This window comes from Primulina tabacum, chromosome 14 (assembly GCF_025594145.1).
Source record: "Primulina tabacum isolate GXHZ01 chromosome 14, ASM2559414v2, whole genome shotgun sequence".
Lineage (NCBI taxonomy): Eukaryota > Viridiplantae > Streptophyta > Magnoliopsida > Lamiales > Gesneriaceae > Primulina > Primulina tabacum.
The window spans coordinates 1,649,776-1,671,035 of NC_134563.1; the positions used below are offsets into that span (position 1 = coordinate 1,649,776).

At 34.7% G+C, this 21,260-nt stretch overlaps 4 protein-coding genes across 4 annotated transcripts; 1 reads left to right on the forward strand and 3 right to left on the reverse strand.

Moving 5' to 3' along the window:
- Nucleotides 1-4,198: 4,198 nt before the first annotated feature.
- Nucleotides 4,199-7,080, reverse strand: LOC142525188 (pentatricopeptide repeat-containing protein At4g01570). The gene is given in 2 exon segments (XM_075629370.1): nt 4,199-4,536; nt 4,538-7,080. Coding segments are annotated over 2 exon segments (2,481 nt in total). The 5' UTR covers nt 6,974-7,080; the 3' UTR covers nt 4,199-4,491.
- Nucleotides 7,081-10,135: 3,055 nt separating this feature from the next.
- LOC142524388 (17.4 kDa class I heat shock protein-like) lies at nt 10,136-10,978 on the forward strand. The gene has a single exon (XM_075628347.1). It carries the CDS (start codon nt 10,239-10,241, stop codon nt 10,731-10,733), a length of 495 nt encoding a protein of 164 aa, XP_075484462.1. The 5' UTR covers nt 10,136-10,238; the 3' UTR covers nt 10,734-10,978.
- A 97-nt stretch (nt 10,979-11,075) lies between these two features.
- On the reverse strand, nt 11,076-13,844 carry LOC142524387 (uncharacterized). Its single transcript, XM_075628346.1, has 2 exons — nt 12,897-13,844; nt 11,076-11,586 (listed from the first exon to the last, which is right to left on the reverse strand). The coding sequence occupies exons 1-2, from the start codon at nt 13,301-13,303 to the stop codon at nt 11,355-11,357; spliced, it is 639 nt and encodes a 212-aa protein (XP_075484461.1). The 5' UTR covers nt 13,304-13,844; the 3' UTR covers nt 11,076-11,354.
- A 3,579-nt stretch (nt 13,845-17,423) lies between these two features.
- LOC142525329 (transcription factor MYB25-like) lies at nt 17,424-21,201 on the reverse strand. Its single transcript, XM_075629589.1, has 2 exons — nt 20,830-21,201; nt 17,424-18,603 (listed from the first exon to the last, which is right to left on the reverse strand). The coding sequence occupies exons 1-2, from the start codon at nt 21,113-21,115 to the stop codon at nt 17,669-17,671; spliced, it is 1,221 nt and encodes a 406-aa protein (XP_075485704.1). The 5' UTR covers nt 21,116-21,201; the 3' UTR covers nt 17,424-17,668.
- Nucleotides 21,202-21,260: the final 59 nt, after the last annotated feature.

A 21,260-nucleotide genomic window follows, 5' to 3' on the forward strand; every position in this document is an offset into this window, starting at 1 on the left:
TCCTACCAATTTTTCGATGATCCCAATCATCCTCACACTATGCTCATGGACCGAGGTCCCATCTCGCAAACGTGTAGTCATGAGTTCCTTGACGGCTGCATGCCTCAACGGACGAGTCTGTGCACCATACAACTCTTGTAGGTGTGTGTAAATGTCAGTGGCATTAACAGAATCCTCAAACCGCCTCTGTAATTCATTTGACATCGAAGCTACCATATAGCTCTTTGCTTTCAAGTCATGGTCCCACCATTTCTCTAGTTTTTCCAACTCATCAACAGGTGCATTGGCTGCTGCCTCTTTTGGAGGAGCTTTAGTGAGCACATATGCTATCTTTTCAAAATTTAAATTCCTTAGCGAGTCTTGATAATTCGGTCCGGTTAACTTGTTTTGATCAAGAATCACATATAATGGATTTCGTGTCGTCATCGTAAACATACTGAAATTGGAAACAGATAAAAGTTACTGACTATTTTAAATATTTTATAAGACGTAAAATATGAACTTTTATTTTTTACGAATTACCTCCCACTATTTTGACATTTTCACCACCATCTGATGAAAAATGGGAAATCTAATTTCCTAAGTGATTACGTAAGGCCCAATTGCTAAATCATGATTCCAATTATCTTGGAAAATCACTAATTTTCAAAAGGTAGATCCCAATTGCAACTTCTTGCAACCCTTACGTAATTTTGTCTCACGTTTGATGAGAGCCCATTATAGATGCTCTTTCTCTTCACGTGTCAAGCCCGACTCATCAATATTGAACCTTAGTGGACGGTCACCATGAGATCCCCATTATCTAGGCCAATGTCATGGGAGTTTCACGTAGTTCACATCAAATATGTCAGTGGAAGTCACAGCTCTCCGGCGTCCAGACCTCCCTATTATCTAGGCCAAGGTCTGACCGCGGGTAGCATTCATCATGCAACCACCGTTGATGGAAAACAAGGAAATATTAAACTTTCTTTTAATTTTTCCTTTTAATGAGCTTTGATATAAATTTTGAATTTCATTCAAAATGAGGGATTTTAATTTTTTGAAAATTTGTCATCATTTAAAATCTCATGTCTTACTTGTTTGTTTGTTTTTTTTCCGGATTCATGCAACTATGTTTTATTCATGCAACGTCAAACGTATAAATAAAATATACAAACAACATTCATCATACATCACATGCATAATTAATAAATGTAGATGATTACGGCCTTTTTTCCTATGTGATCCATGTGAGCCACATCGTGGATCGTTGATCTGTCTAGGGTAATGCAGGTATGCAATGCAATCCTATTACACTGCAGCTTCTATTTTACAAGTCTCCATTCCTCTGCTCCATCTTCTAATTTATACCTCTCACTAATTCTAATGAATTACATTTGACTATTAAATCGTGAAGACAGTAGAATAGGGATACAAACCGGGGTGGGTAACATCAGAAAGTAGAGAGAGTGCAGGCCCAATTAAATATTACAACATTAATATTTAATGAATACCTAAACATTCACCAAAACACATTGGTCGAGGCCAATAATCATCCACCATGCTAATATCTCAATATATGCAATATTATTAATTAATTACATCATATGAAATTAATAATATTAATAAATTACATCACATGTAATTAATATAATTAATTTAATCTATCGTTTCCATTAATCGCATTTCAATTCAAAATTAATTTCTAATTGATTAATTTTAAATTTTGTGGTAAAATCATATTTTACCTTTAATCATAATATTAATTGAGAATAAGATTAATAAATTAAATAAAACAATTTTATTTAATTTCTAATTATTCAAATTTCCAATTAATTTTAAAATCTCTATTTTACACCAAATAAATTAAAAATCAAATTTTAAATAGATTAAGCATTATGATTAATTCTTTAGAAAAATAAATTTCTAAAAATCGAGAATTGGACATAAACAAATTGAGTTTATATTTTAAAATATCATACTTATGGAAATGAGATGGACATCATCTTCATGAAAGATGAAGCCTCCTTTAAAAACTGTATCTTTCATTATCAATTATCATGTTTTATTAATTGGCCAAATAAAATTATTTGTTGCCCATCACTTTTCATCATTAAGAAACCATATTTCTCATCTTCTTCGCTGCATCTTTATGCAGTGTCCAAATTCCTTTCCGATCCGATTAATTAATTAATAATCGATTAATTTTGTAAACAATCTATAAATTAATTATTGAACATAAATATGAATCAAAGTACAAACGTGGCTCTGATACCACTGTTGGGTTTTTTCCCGAAAACCAAATCTAAAACGCAGCGGAAATTTAAAATTTTTCAGATATACAATATTTTAGGGACAATCGATTGCATTTGATCCATATTTAGTATATACATGTAAATAAAATAAATACACGAATAGAGATTACCACACGACCTAGATCGTGCGTGGTGACAACAATCTTGTTCAAATTTGACTGCACGGCTTGACTTTGCTGCTACCACGAACCGCCAAAATCCGGTCCACCAACTATATATATCTTCCTCAAAATAGTTGACATTAGACAACTATCCGATTTTTTTCAAACAAATCAAGAAGCACAAAAATCAAATAAAATTTATTTTTCAATTAGCCGACAGCGAAGTTGAGAAAGAAAAACAATAATTATGGAAGAACCATTCTTCAATCCCTTATATTTAAATTTCTCTGCTCAATTAATGAATGATTGTCACATTATAATTCAATTCTTCCGTATATAAATTAAATTCCATTTGCATTTGCATTTCTTACACTTTAAATGCTTTGTCCCCAATTATATATATATATATATATATGTGTGTGTGTGTGTATTTATATAATAATAATTCAACAAATCCAATATTACAAAAATATAACTTTTATTCGATTTTTCGTGCTTACTTATAATCACTATTATAAGCCTTGAAATTTAATCATATTAAATTTATTATTATTAAATCCAACTCTTTGAATTTAATTATTTTTTTGTTCGGGTAGATAACAATCAGTATTTGTGTGACCCTCAATGGTTCAGGAATACAGCTAGCTGTGAGTTCACAACTTCTTTGTGATTCAGAACAACATTTGTTCTTATTCGAGCTTACCCTAATTAACTTCATTCTTTTCATCAACCCTTTGATCAAGAATGTCAAAACCCAATTCTGATTTCACTCAACGGATCACGTTAAGAGCGTCTAGTAGCATCGCCCCATGATCCCCTAGGTATCACTGATAGTGCCTGCAAGAACATTATGCTATGGTTAATGTACAGTATGTTCCCTTCAACCAAGTATATCCGGATTGAATCTGCAACCATTGGTATATCGAGAGTTACTAATTAATTCGATAACAATATGATGTATCTCTGATTAATAATAATAATAGCTTCGGATGTGCAACTAGAGAATCACCTTCCCTAAAACATATTTATTGCTCTGGCCAGAGACATCTTGCACTATTAACTTATCAGATTACATAGGATATCTTCACCCATAGGTGATTGGTGAATCCCCAACTACAATATATTGGCTCCTACGTATTTCGAAACTACACCCAACCTCGCCACCTTATGACCCTCAGTGGAATCGGTAAACGAGTCAAAGTGCATGCTAATACGCAGAGCCTCCATATTGTCCCGGGTCAAAGGATTAATGGTGTACGACCATAACCATGGACTATTCCACTCGATAAGTGATAACCACTTGAAAAGTCTGAGGGAATGTTGTTCAGTGCATCATCACATGATCACCCATCTGTATGAATGGAGCTCTTCATGCCCTTGTCAATGAAACATAACGTTTTCATCACATATGCTAGTCTCAAGCTCGAGCGACCTTTATCCTTGTTTTAGGCGGCTGAATTAACTAGGAACCGATTTAGAATATACAGTACACTTCCTAATGAGTTTCATGATCTTACGTTGAAAGGCAGATCTCATGGTACTTATTGTATATTCAAGGACTTTATCTATGCAGCTTGCATGGATATACAGATAAAGTAAATGTCATAATATGATTAAAATCAAAAAATATTATTAAAATAAAGATTGTTGTACATTAGTCATTAAAACCCTAGCCACAAGTTGGCTTGTCGGGCACCTACTCTAACAGGGTTCAAGTCGAGTGTCTATTTTATTTGTACCCATTGTCATCCCTAGTCATTTCTACCATAAATATTAATTCAAGAAAACATGTTGGACAAAATGAAGCAAGAAATTTCATTCCAAAATAAAGCGAGCCCACAACATATTTTGTTAATTAGTGTGTAGATCGATCATGTCATTCCTGAATTTTCTATACTTGTGAATATTCTAATCTACTTTCCAATTTAAGAGATATCAATCTCAATACAAGAATACCTCAAAAGAAGATCTCAAGAAGCCAATCCAAACGTCCTGAAATGGACGGCAACGTTGGTCTCAGCAGTGGAAGCCTCGTGCAAATGGACAAGAGCAAACACCAGAAATTCAGAATAGGTTGCAGCAAATGTGGTTGTTCCTTAGGAAGGATCATTTGCATCGTGGCGCATAATTGAAGCCTTCTGGATATCTCACCTTCTCAATTTCCTTTCCAAGAAAATCAAGAATGGTGTCAGTCACATGGTTAGGTGCACATCCAGCATCCAACATCAGCTTCAAGAACTTGTAAGCATCCTTAAGTCGACCCGCCTTACTATGCACTTGGATAAGCGTATTATATGTAACTACATCAGGATTTATACCACTAGTTTTCATTTGTTGAAACAGTTTGTTCGCATCATCGATTCGGCCAGCCTTTCCAAGGGCGTTGATCAAGGTATTGTACATCACAATGTCGAGATAACCACCTTCTTTTGTTAATTTGTTGAGAACAGCATTTGCGAGATCGGCTTTTCCCATCTTTCCCAGACCTTGAATTATCACGTTGTATGTTGCTACGTCTGCCGGACTAACAGTCTCGCCCATGGCATGAAGGACCCCCCATGCCGCCTTGAAGTACCCCTTCTTGACAAAAGAACTCATTATGGAGTTGTAAGTAAAGGTGATTGGGTTGACACCCATATCGGTGAAAATCTCAAATAACTTGCAAGCTAAACTCAACTTCCCTTTGGACAGAAAAATAGATAAATAGGTGTTCACCATATCAATATCAAAAGAATCTTCACCTTTAGCCATCACTCGAACCCCCCGCGTCAGCGAGAAAGATTGAGAAGGATGATGATCGGAGGTGACCCAATTCGCCAGCAGATCCATGTACGGAGAAGATGACCAACTGTCATTTTCGTCATAAAGGAATTTGTCATCTTCTGAACCAAGTGAACCATCACCTTTCATATCGACTACATTTGAGACATTCAAAATCTCGGCGACATCATTTCTTGATGGAAACATGGTTGTCAAGTCTCTCGTCTTGCTTTGAGGACCCTTTAATAAACCTTCCATGGAGGATTTCCAACTAAGTAGAGCTGGAACCAAATTCCCATCTCTAACATGTTTCATGAGCCGCTCTGTCCAATCCCACCGACCTTGCTTGTAAAGTGCAATCAACAACGAGGTCACAGTCACCAAGTCAATGACAAAACCACGTGCCGCCATCTCTTCCACCAACTGGAATGCCTCCTCGAGTCGATCCTCCCGACAAAGTTGCAAAATGACAATGCCATAAGTAACACCATCCACGAAATCATTACCTTTTCTCTTCAAGTCACAAAACATAGTGTAAGCTGCTTCATCCCTGCCGTTTTTATACAACCCATCGATGAGTATATTATACGTCCAGCACGAAGCCCTAACACCATCGTCATCAACCATTCTCTCAAAAAGATTACAAGCTTCCACTAGCCTTCTTGACTTGAGCAAACCATTAAGGAGGGAGTTATAAACAACAGTTCCCGCACGTATACCATTACACTGCATCTCATTGAAGATTTTCAATGCATCATTGGTCCGGTAAGATTTAGAACAACCCTGAATAAGAATTTGATAGGTATATGCGTCGGGCTCATGACCCGAGGATCCCTTAAGTTCCTCCCAAACAATGAGGGCATCATTCACCTTCCCAAGCAAGAAAAGCACATGGATGAGGCTGTTATAGGTGCACAAATCAGGATCAAAGGAACCACTTTTTTCCTTCATCTCTTTAAACAAACTGAGAGCTGTAACAAAGTCACCCCAACAACCAAATGTGTGAATGCATATATTATAACCATGTCTATCCAAGGGATACAGCTTTGTCGCCCGTAGTTTACCGAAAACTTGTTTGAATTGATCTTTCATGTCTGCCTTCTTGAGACCGACAAGTAACTCGTTACAAGCAATAGCATCAGGAATCACAACCCCATTACCAAGTGCGGAGGATGAGTCCAAAAGCTTGAGGAACATCGACAAAGCAATGCCAATTTGATTCTTCCTCACAAGAGCAACAAAAACAGAGCTGTATATATCAGGACTCAAACAACTAATAACATTTGAGTCTCTCTCGACATAATCCAAAACATCCAAAGCAGAGTCAAACTTGCCACACCTAATGAACGCATCAAGAATCAGTTTAAAAGTTGATGAATTAAGCACCAACCCATCATTCCTCATGGAGGAGACCAGCTCAAAAATATCGTTACTATGCTGATGGGTTCTAAGGCAAAGGATTTTAAACATTTGGGAGTAGGTGTCGACAGAGTGTTTGTAATTAGGCCTAAACGAGCACCAGTGAAAGAACTCCAATTTCTTGGAAACATCAAGAGAATTACGGCGGAGAGTTTGTAGAACAACATCTTCAGACAAGGGAATAAACTCGCCATTTTTCTCAAGATAATGAATCCCTCCAGGGTTTTGTAAAGCTTTATCAATGGAGGCAACTAACAAGAGGTCTGCTGCCGCCCTTTTAGCAGCAACCGTTTCGTTTGCGGCTGTGGTGAATCTTGTCCGAAAAGTGGCAGAATAAAGAAGAAGACTTGCCGTATTACCTCTTCGGCCATGTTGCATTATCCTCTCTGTAAATCCCATTTATATATAATATCCATTAGAAGTTTCGATAAATCGATGGCCAAATTCGAAAAGGGTCGAGACCAAACACATAGGGACTGGGAAAATCGACGGCTGGCTCCCTCAATCTATTTCTTTTAAACCTGATCGAGTAATTCAGATATCCGATTTTTTTTTTAATTTTAATTTGTAGAAAATACTATAAATTTAATTAAAATAAATTTGTGTTATTTTAGTTATATATTTTAGTCAATGATGTTAATATACCAATATTTTTTATTTTTTATTTTCTAACATAATTCAATTAAAGAAAACCTTCGATTTGAATTTAATACATAAAAAAACAGGAGTACTCGAACTCGAATACCCGATTATTTCGTGTTAGTGTTCGATCATTCAGATATATAAACGTAAAACCCAAAACCCCGACCTACTTGAACACGAATAACTCAATCCGTGCCCTCCATGTTACCTGTCAATGGGAGGTAAAAACCATTATACACGATCAGTCAGTCATAGAGACACAGCCCTTGCTAGAAGTTGGACGGTCTGATTCAATCATCTATTTGCACAAGTAAAGCTACGACTCGGTAATTCTTGTGCTAAAATTTTGCAATCTACATTATTGCTCCAAAATTAGTAAAGTTTTTGTGTTGATCCATTAAGCGTCTTTACTACAACTTTGGCGTCTGATTCAGTGATCACTTGATGTTTTTGTAAAGCTTTTAACCTGCGTATGTATCGCTCCGGAGGCTTGTTCCATCACGTTGTCGTCTACTTCGAGATTGGTTTGCGAAGGTGTTCTGAAAGCTTATTTGCTTCCTGCCATTGCTTCAACAGCTTCTGAAAGACACTGTGGAAAATCCATTCCAAGAAAGACAGCTTATGGATTCGGTGGGTTAATCATGTGGTATAGCAAGTATGACAGTGTGTGGTGTTGGGATTGCCGGAAAGAGGACTCGCCTCTCATCAAACAAATCATTCGAATTAGAGATATATTGGTCGACAGAAGGGGGTCAATAGCTGAAGCCATCGGTTGCTTACCGTCGTGGTTCGGCCGAGATGGTGGATTGTCTAGTGCTTATGATTTCTTCATTCTCAAGGAGGCTCGGTGGCCATGGAAACCGCTACTCATGAAATCATGCATTCTCCCAAAGCATTGATTTGTACTGTATTTCAAATTTACATATTTAATGAATATAAATTAATTAAAAAAAAAAATAATACAGTCCCATGGATGCACTAAATATCAGGCCTTCTGGCTTGCTCTTCTGCTTCCAAAATACATCATTTCTATTCTGTCAAAATGCTCCAAACCAAGACTATCGTGATCTTCATCTTTCTTTTGTGATTTTCGACATAATAATATTTACAGTAAAATATAACATATAATATTTAATTTAAATAATAATTAATAAAAAAAATTACCTTTTGTTTTTAAAATTATATATAAAAAATGATTAATTTTATATCAGAATCGATATTTTGTAAAATAATATTGATGACTATTAATTTCTTATTAAATACAATTTTAAAATAATAAATCTATGTAATGAAATGTACATTCAGATAAGATTTTATTATAGATATCAATAAAATCAAATAAACTCATTCAGTAATTATTAAATATAAATTTTAAAGTATTGATATGATTTTCACCATTAAAATTTAAAATATAACTAAAAAAATAAGTATTCATAAAAATTTTATTTTTTGTTTGTCGTATTAATTAGTTTGATTTCAAAATAATTAATAAAGTTATTAAAATGACAAATTCTAATAATTGATCATTATAATTATATTTATTATAAAAATTATGTCATATATTATTTTTACAATAGAAAATGACTTATGTGTATTTTGATTGTTCATTAATATCTTTTTTTTTCATGTATTACGTATTTAAGATTTTGATTGATGATTGATTTTGACGATCAAATGCATGTATTTAAGTATTCCATTGGTTATACAATTTAATAAAATAATCATGTCTATAATATATACATTTGTTATATATAGTTTTTTTCCTCAAATTTTCATATATTTTTTGAATTTATACTATATTTTAAAATCAAAATAAAAATTATATATGTATTACATTATAAATTTTCATATGGAAAACTTCTTACTTGAAAACCATCAAATAATTTTCATATACATTAATGCTGTATTTAGTTCATGGGATTAGGTGGGTTTATGATTATTAAACTCACCTAATCAAGCGTTTGGTTCGATTTTTATTTAACCAACTCAATCCCTCCAATAAATGATTATGTTATATTAGATAGATTAAAATAATACATCATCGCCCTCTAGAATTATTTATCTCACTCTTAATACATCCTATATTTCTAATTTTATCATTCTCCTAAATCCAAACTCAACACCACTTACTTCCACCGACCGCCCACCGCCAACCCCTGCCGCCGGCCGACTGCCCACCGCCGCCGACCGCCGACGCCACTTCCGGTCGATCGTCGCCTCCTCCTCCGGCCGGTCGCCGCCGCCACTTCCGGCCGATCGCAACCACCTCCGGCCGACCGCCGCCGCCACTTCCGGCCGACCACCACCGCCACTTCCGGTCGATAGCCGCCACCGCTTCCGGCCGACCGCCGACGCTTTCGACCGACCGGCCGCCGCTCCCCGCCGACGCACAAATGGAATGGCAATTTTGTCAATTCACCAAAAAATTATTAATTATTGCATTCTTATCCATCATACCAAACATAATATTATTTTATCATTATATATTATATTTTTACTTCAATCATTCTTCTTATCATTTCTCTCTTAATCATTTCATTATCCTATTCTCCAAACCAAACGCAACCTAAATAATAAAGAACTATTAAAAAATAAATTATATTTTTCATCAATCTTTCAATTTTTTTCTTTGATTTTTACATGATTAAGTCTATGTTAGCCTAGCAATCAATTTATAAGCCACACTTTAATTATACAAAATTTAGAAAGGAAGAAAGTATTATTTGCTTAAATTTGTGGGCAATTGATTTAGTCCTTAACTAGTATTTGATATAATTTTGCAATTAATTAAATTTTATTGTAATTAAATATTTTTAATTAATATAAAAAATTACGAAAATACCAGAAACTTCAAGAACCAGTGAACCACCAAATTCTAGAAGCCTCTCGAATCCCATGAACTCTCCAAAATTTATCCATTTCCCCGTATAAAATCAGCGTCACCGCTCACTTTCTTCCATCTCGAAGTATTCTGCGAATTCGTATCTGTTCTTTAAGAAATTTCTCAGAAAATTGCACGGAAATGGCGTTGATTCCAAGCTTCTTCCGCCGCCGATCCAACGACGCTTTCGATCCGTTCTCCCTCGATGTATGGGACCCGTTTGAGGGCTTTCCGTCCAGCTCCCACTTCAGGCAACTTTCCGACAACATCCGCTCCAGTCTCCCCTCCGAGATGGCATCGTTCTCCAACGCGATGATCGACTGGAAGGAAACTCCCACAGCCCACGTGTTCAAGGCCGACGTTCCCGGGCTGAGGAAGGAGGAGGTGAAGGTGGAGCTGGAGGATGACCGGGTTCTGCACATCAAAGGCGAGAGGAAGAGGGAGATGGAGGAGAAGGGCGACACGTGGCACAGGGTCGAGCGCAGCAGCGGCACCTTCATGCGGCGTTTCAGGCTGCCGGAGAACGCCAAGGTGGATGAGGTGAAGGCGAGTATGGCGGATGGGGTTCTGACTGTGACTATTCCGAAGGTGGATGCCAAGAGGGCCGATGTGAAATCTGTTGAGATTTCTGGTTGAAATTTTCTTCTCTTTTAGATAGATTTCATGAGTGTCAGTTACTTTGAATCTTGTTTTTCGAGGGTTTTTGTGGGTTTGAAATCTCTGGTTGAAATTTTCCTCTCTTCAAGATAGATTTCATGAATGTCTGTTACTGTGAGTCCTGTTTTCGAGTGCTTTTGTGGGTTTCTAGTCTGCGTAGCTGATGAGTCTGTGTTTGTAAATATCTTGATAAACAATGGTAATGGAATCTTGTTTTCCTGTAACATTGGGCTGTAATTTTTATTTTATTCCCTTGATCCTTTATGGTTTAGTTCGAAACGATGAAATTTGCGACCAACATGGAACCAGAACTATCAGGTATTGGAATTGGAATATCGTTTTTGCATTTGATTAGTACCGGGAAGACAGGGCAGAGTGGGTAAGATTTCTGGGAGGGTACACAATAGACCACAAAAGAACAGCACTGGGAAAGCTGCAGAAATCACTAATATTATACAATTTTTTGGCCAGCAATGACACTGATTTAGCCATGCTCATACAGAGCGAGTTAACAGTTGGAGGAGCAGAAAATGTCGAGATTGTTGCAGGACAACGGTTATATGACCATTGGAAAGTATGTTGTTGAGCTGTTGCAGGAGCTCATGAGCGTACATTGAAGTGAAAAAGCCAGGAAACCACGAATGCAAACACCATGCAAGCCAACAAGAAGTTGAGGAATCGGTGACCTGGCAACAAGTTTCGAACGTCTGATGATGGTGCAGGCGCCGTGGTTAAGGCAGCGACATCGGTCACGTTGTTGCACGGTTCTGTTGATCCAATGTCGTATACGCCAGTAACGTTTTGTGCTATTGATCCACATATCTCACAAGTTCTGCAAAATGGAACATCAAGATTCAGTTAAGCATGCGATGGCCTGCGCCTCGCCTCGTAGGGATTGGGACCAGATGTATATCAGCAAATCTACAAACAAGTCCACCAGAAAGAAAGAGGGCTGGTAGCAGTTGTTTAACCGAAACATATAAAGACTATCTTTACGTTGTGCTTACGCTAGTAATACGCTTTATGAGAATATTTATTAAGAAATAAATCCTTTGGCTAAAACACATTAAATATGATGATGAGATTGTGATAACTGATCAAAGAATGGAAATTACTTTGTTTCCTTCAAGTCCTGAAAGAGTTCACAATAACAGCAAACGCGGGGCGACAGCGAGGATTTTAACGTTCCAGAGTCGTTCGTTTTTTCATTTCATTAACGCTAGCACTAAAGATGATTCAGAGACTCAAAGATCAAGTATATACTTCATATTATTCAGAGAGAATCCTGCAATGGATGGATCAAAAGATTCTATCTTTATATCTTATCATCGATTATATAGATTATCCCTGTCATCACACGGCTTCGAAAGTAAAACGTGGCAAGTTCAAACAATTTGATGTTGTACAATAAACGCAAGCTTAAATAAACACGTTAGCATGTTGGGAGTTCTCAGTTAAGATGAAAGAGTCATAGTCTCCTAATTCAAGAACTTAGTTTGGTGAAAGGAAAACCAGGAATATATATCTTTAGCTAAATTTGCAGTGAACAATTCCGGCTAAAAGCAAATAAGAATAACAAAACAGAACTCGGGTCGTCGTATTATGATCTACTCTAAAAAAGAAATAAAAGGGGGGAAAGCTGTAAATGATTCCTAGTGCTTTGAACTTTTTTTCCAACAATAAGAGATTCCATCCATCTCATATAGCCATCTTCTGTGCTATCTTTTCCAATTTTTTTCCCATATGACTCATCAGAATACTCTTTTGTAGTCACTCTAAAATAAAGGTGTTTTTTTTGTCCTAAAGAAAGGTTCTCCATTATTGTCAACGTTGCACAGCACCAAGTCTTTTGGCAATTAAACTCAATATTTGATATGAGTAAGCTCAGAAATCATACGAATTGTAGAAGAATCAAAACAATCTAAGACAAAATATATGTCTAACTCAGCGTGAACTATACCAACACCAGAAACAAGAAAATCACCACTCTTCAAGAAACTTTTAGAAAATAAAAAGAACCCAACAATCTGCAGCTTGTGATGCCAAAATCTTATAATGACAGATGTTTGATTTGCAATTATGAATATAACAAAAAAAAAAAAAATCACAAGTGTTGCCATTTTTTTCCTCCAAGTTACTTACTTGTTTCCCTTGATCTTGAACCAAGCCTCAGCACATTGTTTGTGGGCAGCAGCCAAATCATCTTTACAAGAACAACCCAATTCAATGGGGATACCAGAATCTTGAAGGGTTGCATCCAAACTTAAATGGCAAATCCTACAATCCCTTTCGGCTTTAGCCAAATGCAGCTTTGTTTCAGATACCCCAGCTTCCAGATCCACGATCTCCACAGAACAGTCTGATGCATTGGATTCCCTCCTCTCATTCTGGTCTTTCTTGTACTCATTTTGTACAATCTCAATACCATCAAACCTGAGTTGCCCGCCGCCCTCAGTCACGGCGGTAACATGATGGCCATCAACGCCGCCGCCATCACTGTTTGCAGATGATTCCAAATCAATATCATGGGATTGGCGTAAAGATGACATTTTTACAAAAACCCAGATCAAGAATCCTCATGTAAATGAAAAACAATATCAAGATCATCAAATACCGACCCCAGCACCAGAGGTCATCTAACTCTAAGCACAACACTCTCTCCCCTCTCTGTATCTATCTGTGTGTACCGTACGTGTATGCATACAGAGAAAGTCCCAGTAAATATTAGAGAAAAGTTTCGGTCTTTACACAGTATGCAGAGACAAAAACACAATGGAGAAAGTAGGAACAAAAAACGTCGGTGAAGGGGAAAGCAATAGCCAATTGGCTCACGGATTCTGCGATCTTTGCAGACTTTCTTCCCTCTTTTTTGAAGCAATTTCTTCGACGGGAGTATCTGAAAACATTCAATATGTACTGCCTATGTGAAAGTCCATATGAAAACGTCGGCCAACATGTGATTGCATCTGAAGACTCTGATGAATGAAAAAGAAAGCTCGACTGGAGAAAGTGGCACGAGAGACATAAAGGCTAAGTTAGTTTTGGAACACGAGAAAGGAATTGATTTCTTGAAATTTAGACAGCTTCGACGGGCAATTATCTCATTGCAAAAAAATAATTATAAAAGAGTCCTTACAGATTCACATCATCACATGTCGGAAAAATAAATAATTATAGAGTTGAGCTACTATATTTTTCTTTTTTATATAAATAATAATAATTTCACTTCTATACCTAAGAGATAAAATTTGTTTTTATTTGAATATTAACTCAAAAGTTTGCTTTTTAACAATATTCTAAATTAATGAAATATTAGCAGTCTTTTGCTATGGAATATTTTTTATGTTAAATTTTAGTGTCATTTTTATTTTAATATTTTTCTTATATTTTATATTAAAAATGATATAATAATTTATCAAAAATTTGGATAAAGATTAAAGAAATTATTTTATAAGTTTTAAAAATTTTGGAAAGTTGATATGATAGTTAAGAATACATAAATTTGTTAAAAGATTTAAAAATTTTTAGTTAATGAAAATATAGTAATTTTATAATTTTAAAAGGTGTTTGGTATTTTAGAAAAAAAAAATATCAATAGTAAAGTTACTTATTGTATATGTCTCAAACTTAATGATGTTAATAATATAAATTTATCATTTATTTATTATAGAAGGAGATTAATATTTAGGGACAAGATGATCTATATTAACTAATTTGATCCGTCAATGTGAGCCCGAAAAATATGTTAAAGGGGCAAAGATGTCAAAATCGTAATTCTTTAATATTAGATTAACTTAAAGGATAATATCGATTTTTTTATATAAAAAGAACAATATCTATTAAAACTAAAATATTTTTGATATTTCCAAATATATTAGAATTAATAGTAATTATTTAGAATAAAACTACTAAAAAAGTACTTTAAAATAATAATACATTATCTATTCATTTTATAAAAATTGAGTACATGATAGAAACAGTCAAATGTATGACACCAAAATATGTATTTCTATTTTGTTATTCCATTATGGACAAATTCACCAAAATTGCAGTGTAATCATTTACTATTTTTTATAATTACATTTTGATTCTCATTTAAATATAAATCAAATGAATCATAAAAAATATTGTATAAGTACGGAACACAGGCATCGGTGTGCCAATATAAACTAAACACACAATATTAGTTTAAACACAAACAAACGTGTTGTGATCATTGTTCTAAAAAGTCAGCTTAAGCGCGTTTAAGCTTGAAGCTTATTTTTGAATTTTTTGTATTTTGAAGGTACGTTTTTTTATTTTAAAATAATAAATTAAGTTTATAATTTAGATGTTAATTTTTTAATTTAATTATGATTAAGCATGTTTGATAATTATTTGACAAATATTTAACATTTTCTAATATGGTCTAATTGCAAAAACAAATAAAAAAAATTGTGATTTTGAGATTTTTATGCTTTTATAAATATGAAAATAATGTATCAGAAATTATCATATTTATATATTATTTTATCTATTTATTGATTTGAGATAATTACAATTTCACTAAAGATAAAAAACGTTTTTTCAGCTTAAGCGTGTGCTAATCTCGCTTAAGTTTGAAAAGCTTGGAGCTCGACATCCGCACTTCGGGGTGCTTCACGTTTTTTATAACCTTGGTTGTGATATGGTAAATAAGTATATATATAGACATATTTCACTCTACCTTATTTTATCTATATTCACCGATGGAATAGAAAAAAGGAAAAAAAGTTAGTTGGGACAAAAGATAGTATCAAGTTGAGAGAATGGATTGAAAATTAAAAAGAGGAATATTGGGATAAATTGGTTTAAAATTTATATTATCTTTTAACCACTTTATTATTATTTTATAAACATGGCTTTTATTTGATTAACTAAAAGTGAGGGGGTGGGTGGTTCCTCCAGGGAAGGTGGAGGGAGAGTTGGTGCAATCTACTGATCAAATTGAGCTGAACATGAAGCAAATTTTAATATTCGAATTCGTCCCGAATTTTGTATATTCGAGCTAGAGTTCAATCAGAACATTGAAATTTTTAATATTTCTTGTTCCACTTCGGTTCGAATAAAAAATCAAATTATTCAAGTTTGAAATATTCAAATACATTCGAGATATACTCAAAAATAAATATTTGAAATATATTTATTTAATATATAAATTATATTATATTAAAATTAGTAAAGTTCGCAACCTGCACGTGAAATATCGAAGAAAATAATTTTAGCTCGAATTCGGTTAAAAAAATTCAAACTTGTTCAAGTTCGGCTCAAATTCTATATTTTCGAATATGAACAAAATATTTTTCGAATAAGTTCAATTCGTTACACTCCTTATCCTATCACATGTCACCCAAGATAATATGATACTGACGAGTGTAAATTTATGCATGTAATTTTTAAAAAACTCATTTAAAAAAAAACTCATTTCTTTTATGAAATAAATTTATCATATTAAATTAAAGACACTGAAAACAACTTACATGCATAAATTTATGACGAGTGTAAATTTATGCATGTAATTTAAAAAAAAAAAAAACTCATTTAAAAATGTAAATTTATTAATGAAATGTTATCGATATGTTGTTTTTTTTTTGTAGTTAATAATATTATTAAGTAGTATACATATAATTATAATTGTTTTATTTAATACTAATATTTATTATTATAAATCTAAAAACATTTACCACAATATTAATAATTTACCTAACTGAATCTCCTATTATTTTAAGAAAATATAATTTTAGACCACTAACTTGTTCAATTTTAGATTTTGTCCGTTAAATTTTCAAAGTTTGATTCATGTATGTTAACTTTTAAGTTTCAGTTATTTTAATCAAATTATTGATGTGACAGATAACAAGTCAACATTTTTTCAATATCTCGTCATTATTGCAATGTGTCGTCCATATTATTCGATATCGAATCAGAAAAAATATTCTCTTAAAATTTTATTTTTCAGTTCATTATATAAGTTGATATTATATTTTAGTTACTATTGTCATCATTACAAATGATAGTTTCTCGGAGTATTATTTTACTGTAAAAATAAAAAGTAAATACTCTTAAATATAATGGAAAAAGAAAATAAATATTTTAAAAAATAATACATCATACAAATAAATTCTAATAAAAAGTCAGAATAATGTTCAATTTTTTAAATATTTTATTTATTATAACATTTATATAATATAAAAGAAAAGAATTATTATTAATCATGAGAAACAATTAAATTTATCCATGGGAAAGATAAATGTTTCATACGATTTGACTTCACTGTAACTCTAAAATAGATAAATGAACAATTTTGAATGTCCGATTTACTTATTTATGTTTGGTACAGAAAACAGTTAAAAACACAATGAGTATATCTCTGATGAGACGATCTCACGAATCTTTATCTGTCAGATGGGTCAGTCCTACCGATATTCACGATAAAAAGTAATACTCTTAGCATAAAAAATAATATTTTTTTCATGATCCAAATAAGAGATTAGTCTCATAAATACGACCCGTGAGACTGTCTCACACAAGTTTTTGCCAAACATAATATACACGCAACATCATATTTTGTTATTATTTTTATTTTTACAAGAATATCTAATTGATTAATTTATATCAGATAAAATACGGATTCTTGCGTATAAGATGAATGCTGATAAAACTCACTTTCGACAGCTTGTATGTGAAGTCCAACAAGATGAATTACAGTAAAATGAAAAAACAACTTCTTTCCAAAATCTGCCAAATAAGGGCATTCACTCCTATACCACAATTCTTAAAACATAGTATTATTATTATAATAATAATAATAAAATAAAACGAAATATAGAGATTTAAATCAACCCGAAGAGCCTTCATATTGAGGTATTCACGTTGTTTCACTTTCTCGACAGCATTCACATGCAAGGAGAAGGCTGGACATGCCTTTGAACATTGGCATTGCCTGGGGATTTTCCAGCATTTTCGAGCCCGCTTCTGATCCAAGCAATGTTATTCAAATCCGAGGCTATGGAAACAAACTCCTCGCTCGAAAAAGTTGGGAGTTCTTCATGTTCCACAAATTCTGGTCCCAGTAATGACCTATTGGAAGAATGCGTGCCAGAAGCTGCACAGCAACCATGTCCACAGCGTGTTGGAATCACGGACTCATAACAGATACCATCAAGAACCCTGCACATTTTGAAATCTGGTTTTGAGTCTTGAACCAACAGTCCCTGCATTGGAGCCTTTTTTAAAATAGCATCACGGCTGGAAGAATTATAGACGTTGAATGCACCGAACTTGCCAACTGGGCGTGTAGTTTTTGAAACGTTCCTTTCGGCAGATGGATCAGAAGGGGGTGGATTTTGGAGAGCAATGCAATGGTTTGCAGTATTTTGAGTTTTATCTTCAAATGGCATTTTTGGATCCGCCATAGATACATCATCCACTATTTCTAAGGACCTTGATGATTTAGCGGTGCCACCAGATATAGTAGGTGCATTTTGTCGGGGAAAGCTACAGTTTACAGTTGTCTGAGCCCTGTATTTGGACTGCTTTTGTTGAATTTCCATCATGCTTGTGTCCACGTTCTCTGAGAACTTGACAAAGTTAAGAGTTCCCGCTGATGATGGTTCTTCTGAATCTGCTTTCGTCCAGCCAGTACTGCTATCATCCAATATCTGATCACTTGCTGGTTTAAAGTATTTAAGGCCCACAGACTTACGCCTCAAGGAAGAATTCCAGTGGTTTTTAATGGCATTGTCTGTTCTCCCTGGGAGAAGTTTTGCAATCGATGCCCATTTATTTCCATGAATTGCATGAGCTTCTATAATCGTACGATCTTCTTCCTCTGCAGAAAAAAGGGTACGGTGTCCTTATCATTTGTCCCATTGAGGACAATATGTAAAAAAGAGAACTTTCATGATTTATGGGTGTTCGAGGACAAACTAGGTCGGTGAGCAGAACCGAACCCACTGACAACCACAAAAGAAAGAAAGAATGAAATAGTAAAAATTCTAAACATGCATCACTCGATTAAAAAATTGTATTAAAGTCAAATTTTATTCAGAATTAGCAAGACAAAAATGCAAAAGGTAAAATTTTACATCATGATGCGCTGCTAAGGGTTCAATAATGAGAATTATACTCATCGTGTATAATAATGAGAATTATACTCATTGTGTATCGCCACTGCCCACTAACTCTCTTCAGTTGGAACCTATATTGTAAGTAGTCTATCATTCCATTTGCTACGGACCATCATACCTCGTTCTTAAAATTTTTGCAAAAGGAGCTAAGATTGAAATCAGTACAATCTCTGTAACCATGATCCAACATCTTAAAAAACTCGAATCATGAAGATACACACCAAGTTATGCAATTGTTAAGCACATTTAGAATTCTCTAAGCAGTTTCATCAGCATATGGTGGAAGAAAGTATAGCTTCTATACATTAAATATACAACTAGACAGGAAAAGAGGAAATGAAAGATTCCTTGTATCAGTTTTGAAATTATTCTAATTAGACATGACCAAAATAGAGTTTAGATGTTGAAAAGTGGCATCAAACATGCATGGTATATACCTTCAGAAATGGAGAAAACAACTAGATGTACAAACCAAATTAATCATTAAATTTGGAGCCCCCAATATAACTGCCAACTGAGGAACTAACCATATCCTAGTTAAAATATATAGTGGAAGACATGATATTCAAACGCTCACATTTAGCTTGTAATAACTAGAAATATTCCAGAGGACAACATTCAGGAAGAGTACCAAACAAAACAAAAGGATTTTCGCTCACAGGTAAAAGTTCTAAAACATAATTAACTAAAGAATTTAGATATATTTGTATCTGGTACAGATCAAGTTAACAGGTCAACACAATGAAATTTTTTAACCACGAAAAATACTCTGCATTGGAAGTATCAGTAGGAAGCAAACTGCAGCGCAAGGAAGAGCCATGAAAAAAAGTTCAAGGAAACAAAAAAAAGATACGTGAGGTGGGACAGGAGGTGCAGTCGAACCATAAAACATTTAGCCAAACTGCATTGCATAAAAATATCATGGATAAAAACTGTACAAGTCAGTGAACACAAAGGGTGTGCAACATTAAATTGCATCATCCCAATGCCAATAGCTTACTGCAGAGTATCAAAAAGATCAAGGCACATTAAGGCTCATAAGTATTGTAGAGCCTGCATGAAAAGCAAGATGTTCGTTTTTTTAAGTGAAGCTGCCCTCAAATGATATACTAAAATCTAAATATCTGAAGATAGTTTCATCAAATATATGCACTTCATCAATTATTAAAGAACAATAAAACAAATATTCCTCGTATATAAGCTTGAAACACACCGAGACATAGGCTTAATGGTTAAAGTGGGGACTTCATTGAAGGACTGCGCCTTACTTTGTGTCAAGATGCAAAAAGTCCTTCAAACATTTATTCACAAAAACACAAATGATGAATTCATACTTGTGATGTGAATACTTTATTGACGCTCACTACCCAACCTACCTAGGATCACAATACTCTCACAACAATCAACACAAGTTCGCCATTAATCTCTATAAAGCTATGCTCAAACATTTATGAACAACTCATCAATAAAACTCAAAGATCCTGTTTTTCTCACTTTACTGGGATTTACAAAACCTCCAAATCGTAAAATGACTCAAATTCAAACTCAAATAACCACATGAAGGGCAACGAAACAACTGAAATCACCATTTTCTGAAAAGACAAGTCACATATGTAAAAAGATTACGGTGAAACAACTCCACTCCTGCAACTACACGATCCTCCCAATAAACAAATCACACTCTAACTGTAACACAAGCAAAGCTAAAAAAAGAAAACCACAGCCTACATATACTGCAAAATACTCAAAATCACGAAACACAAGAACTAATACATACCAACTTATTCCAACCATCGACCACGGAAAACGATTCAACAAAACACCCAGAACCCATGAAATCCCAGAAGACACAACTTCATTTTCCTTTCTCAAATGCAAAATCCAAACAAAAATGGCGGGCAGATTTGTTCAAAAATCACACATGTTACCAGTGAAAGGCTTGCGCGTGACGGAAGGGTCGAGCTGATTGCACCAACGGAGGCGGCATGACTTCCCAGAGCGCCCCGGGATTCCTCGCGCGATCAGGCTCCAATTCCTCGGACCGAACTTACTCACCAACCCGCTCAAAATCGCGTCCTCCTCCTGCGACCACGGCCCCCGAACCTTCTCTCCAACTCCGCCGCCACTCCCGGCCTCCACACCCCCACCATCCACGGCAGCCACGTCATCCTCAGCGTCGTCAACGCCTTGTTTGTTCTTCGCCAGCTCATTCATCTCCGGCCTTTTGGTTGTACTTGTGCTTCTGTAACCGTACCTAACAAACAGCCTTACATAACTGCAAAGAATTGTTTTCTTTATTGGGTCGTTGCAAGCAGGGCATATTAAACGCCGTCGTTTAGAAGTCTGTCTTTGGGTCTCC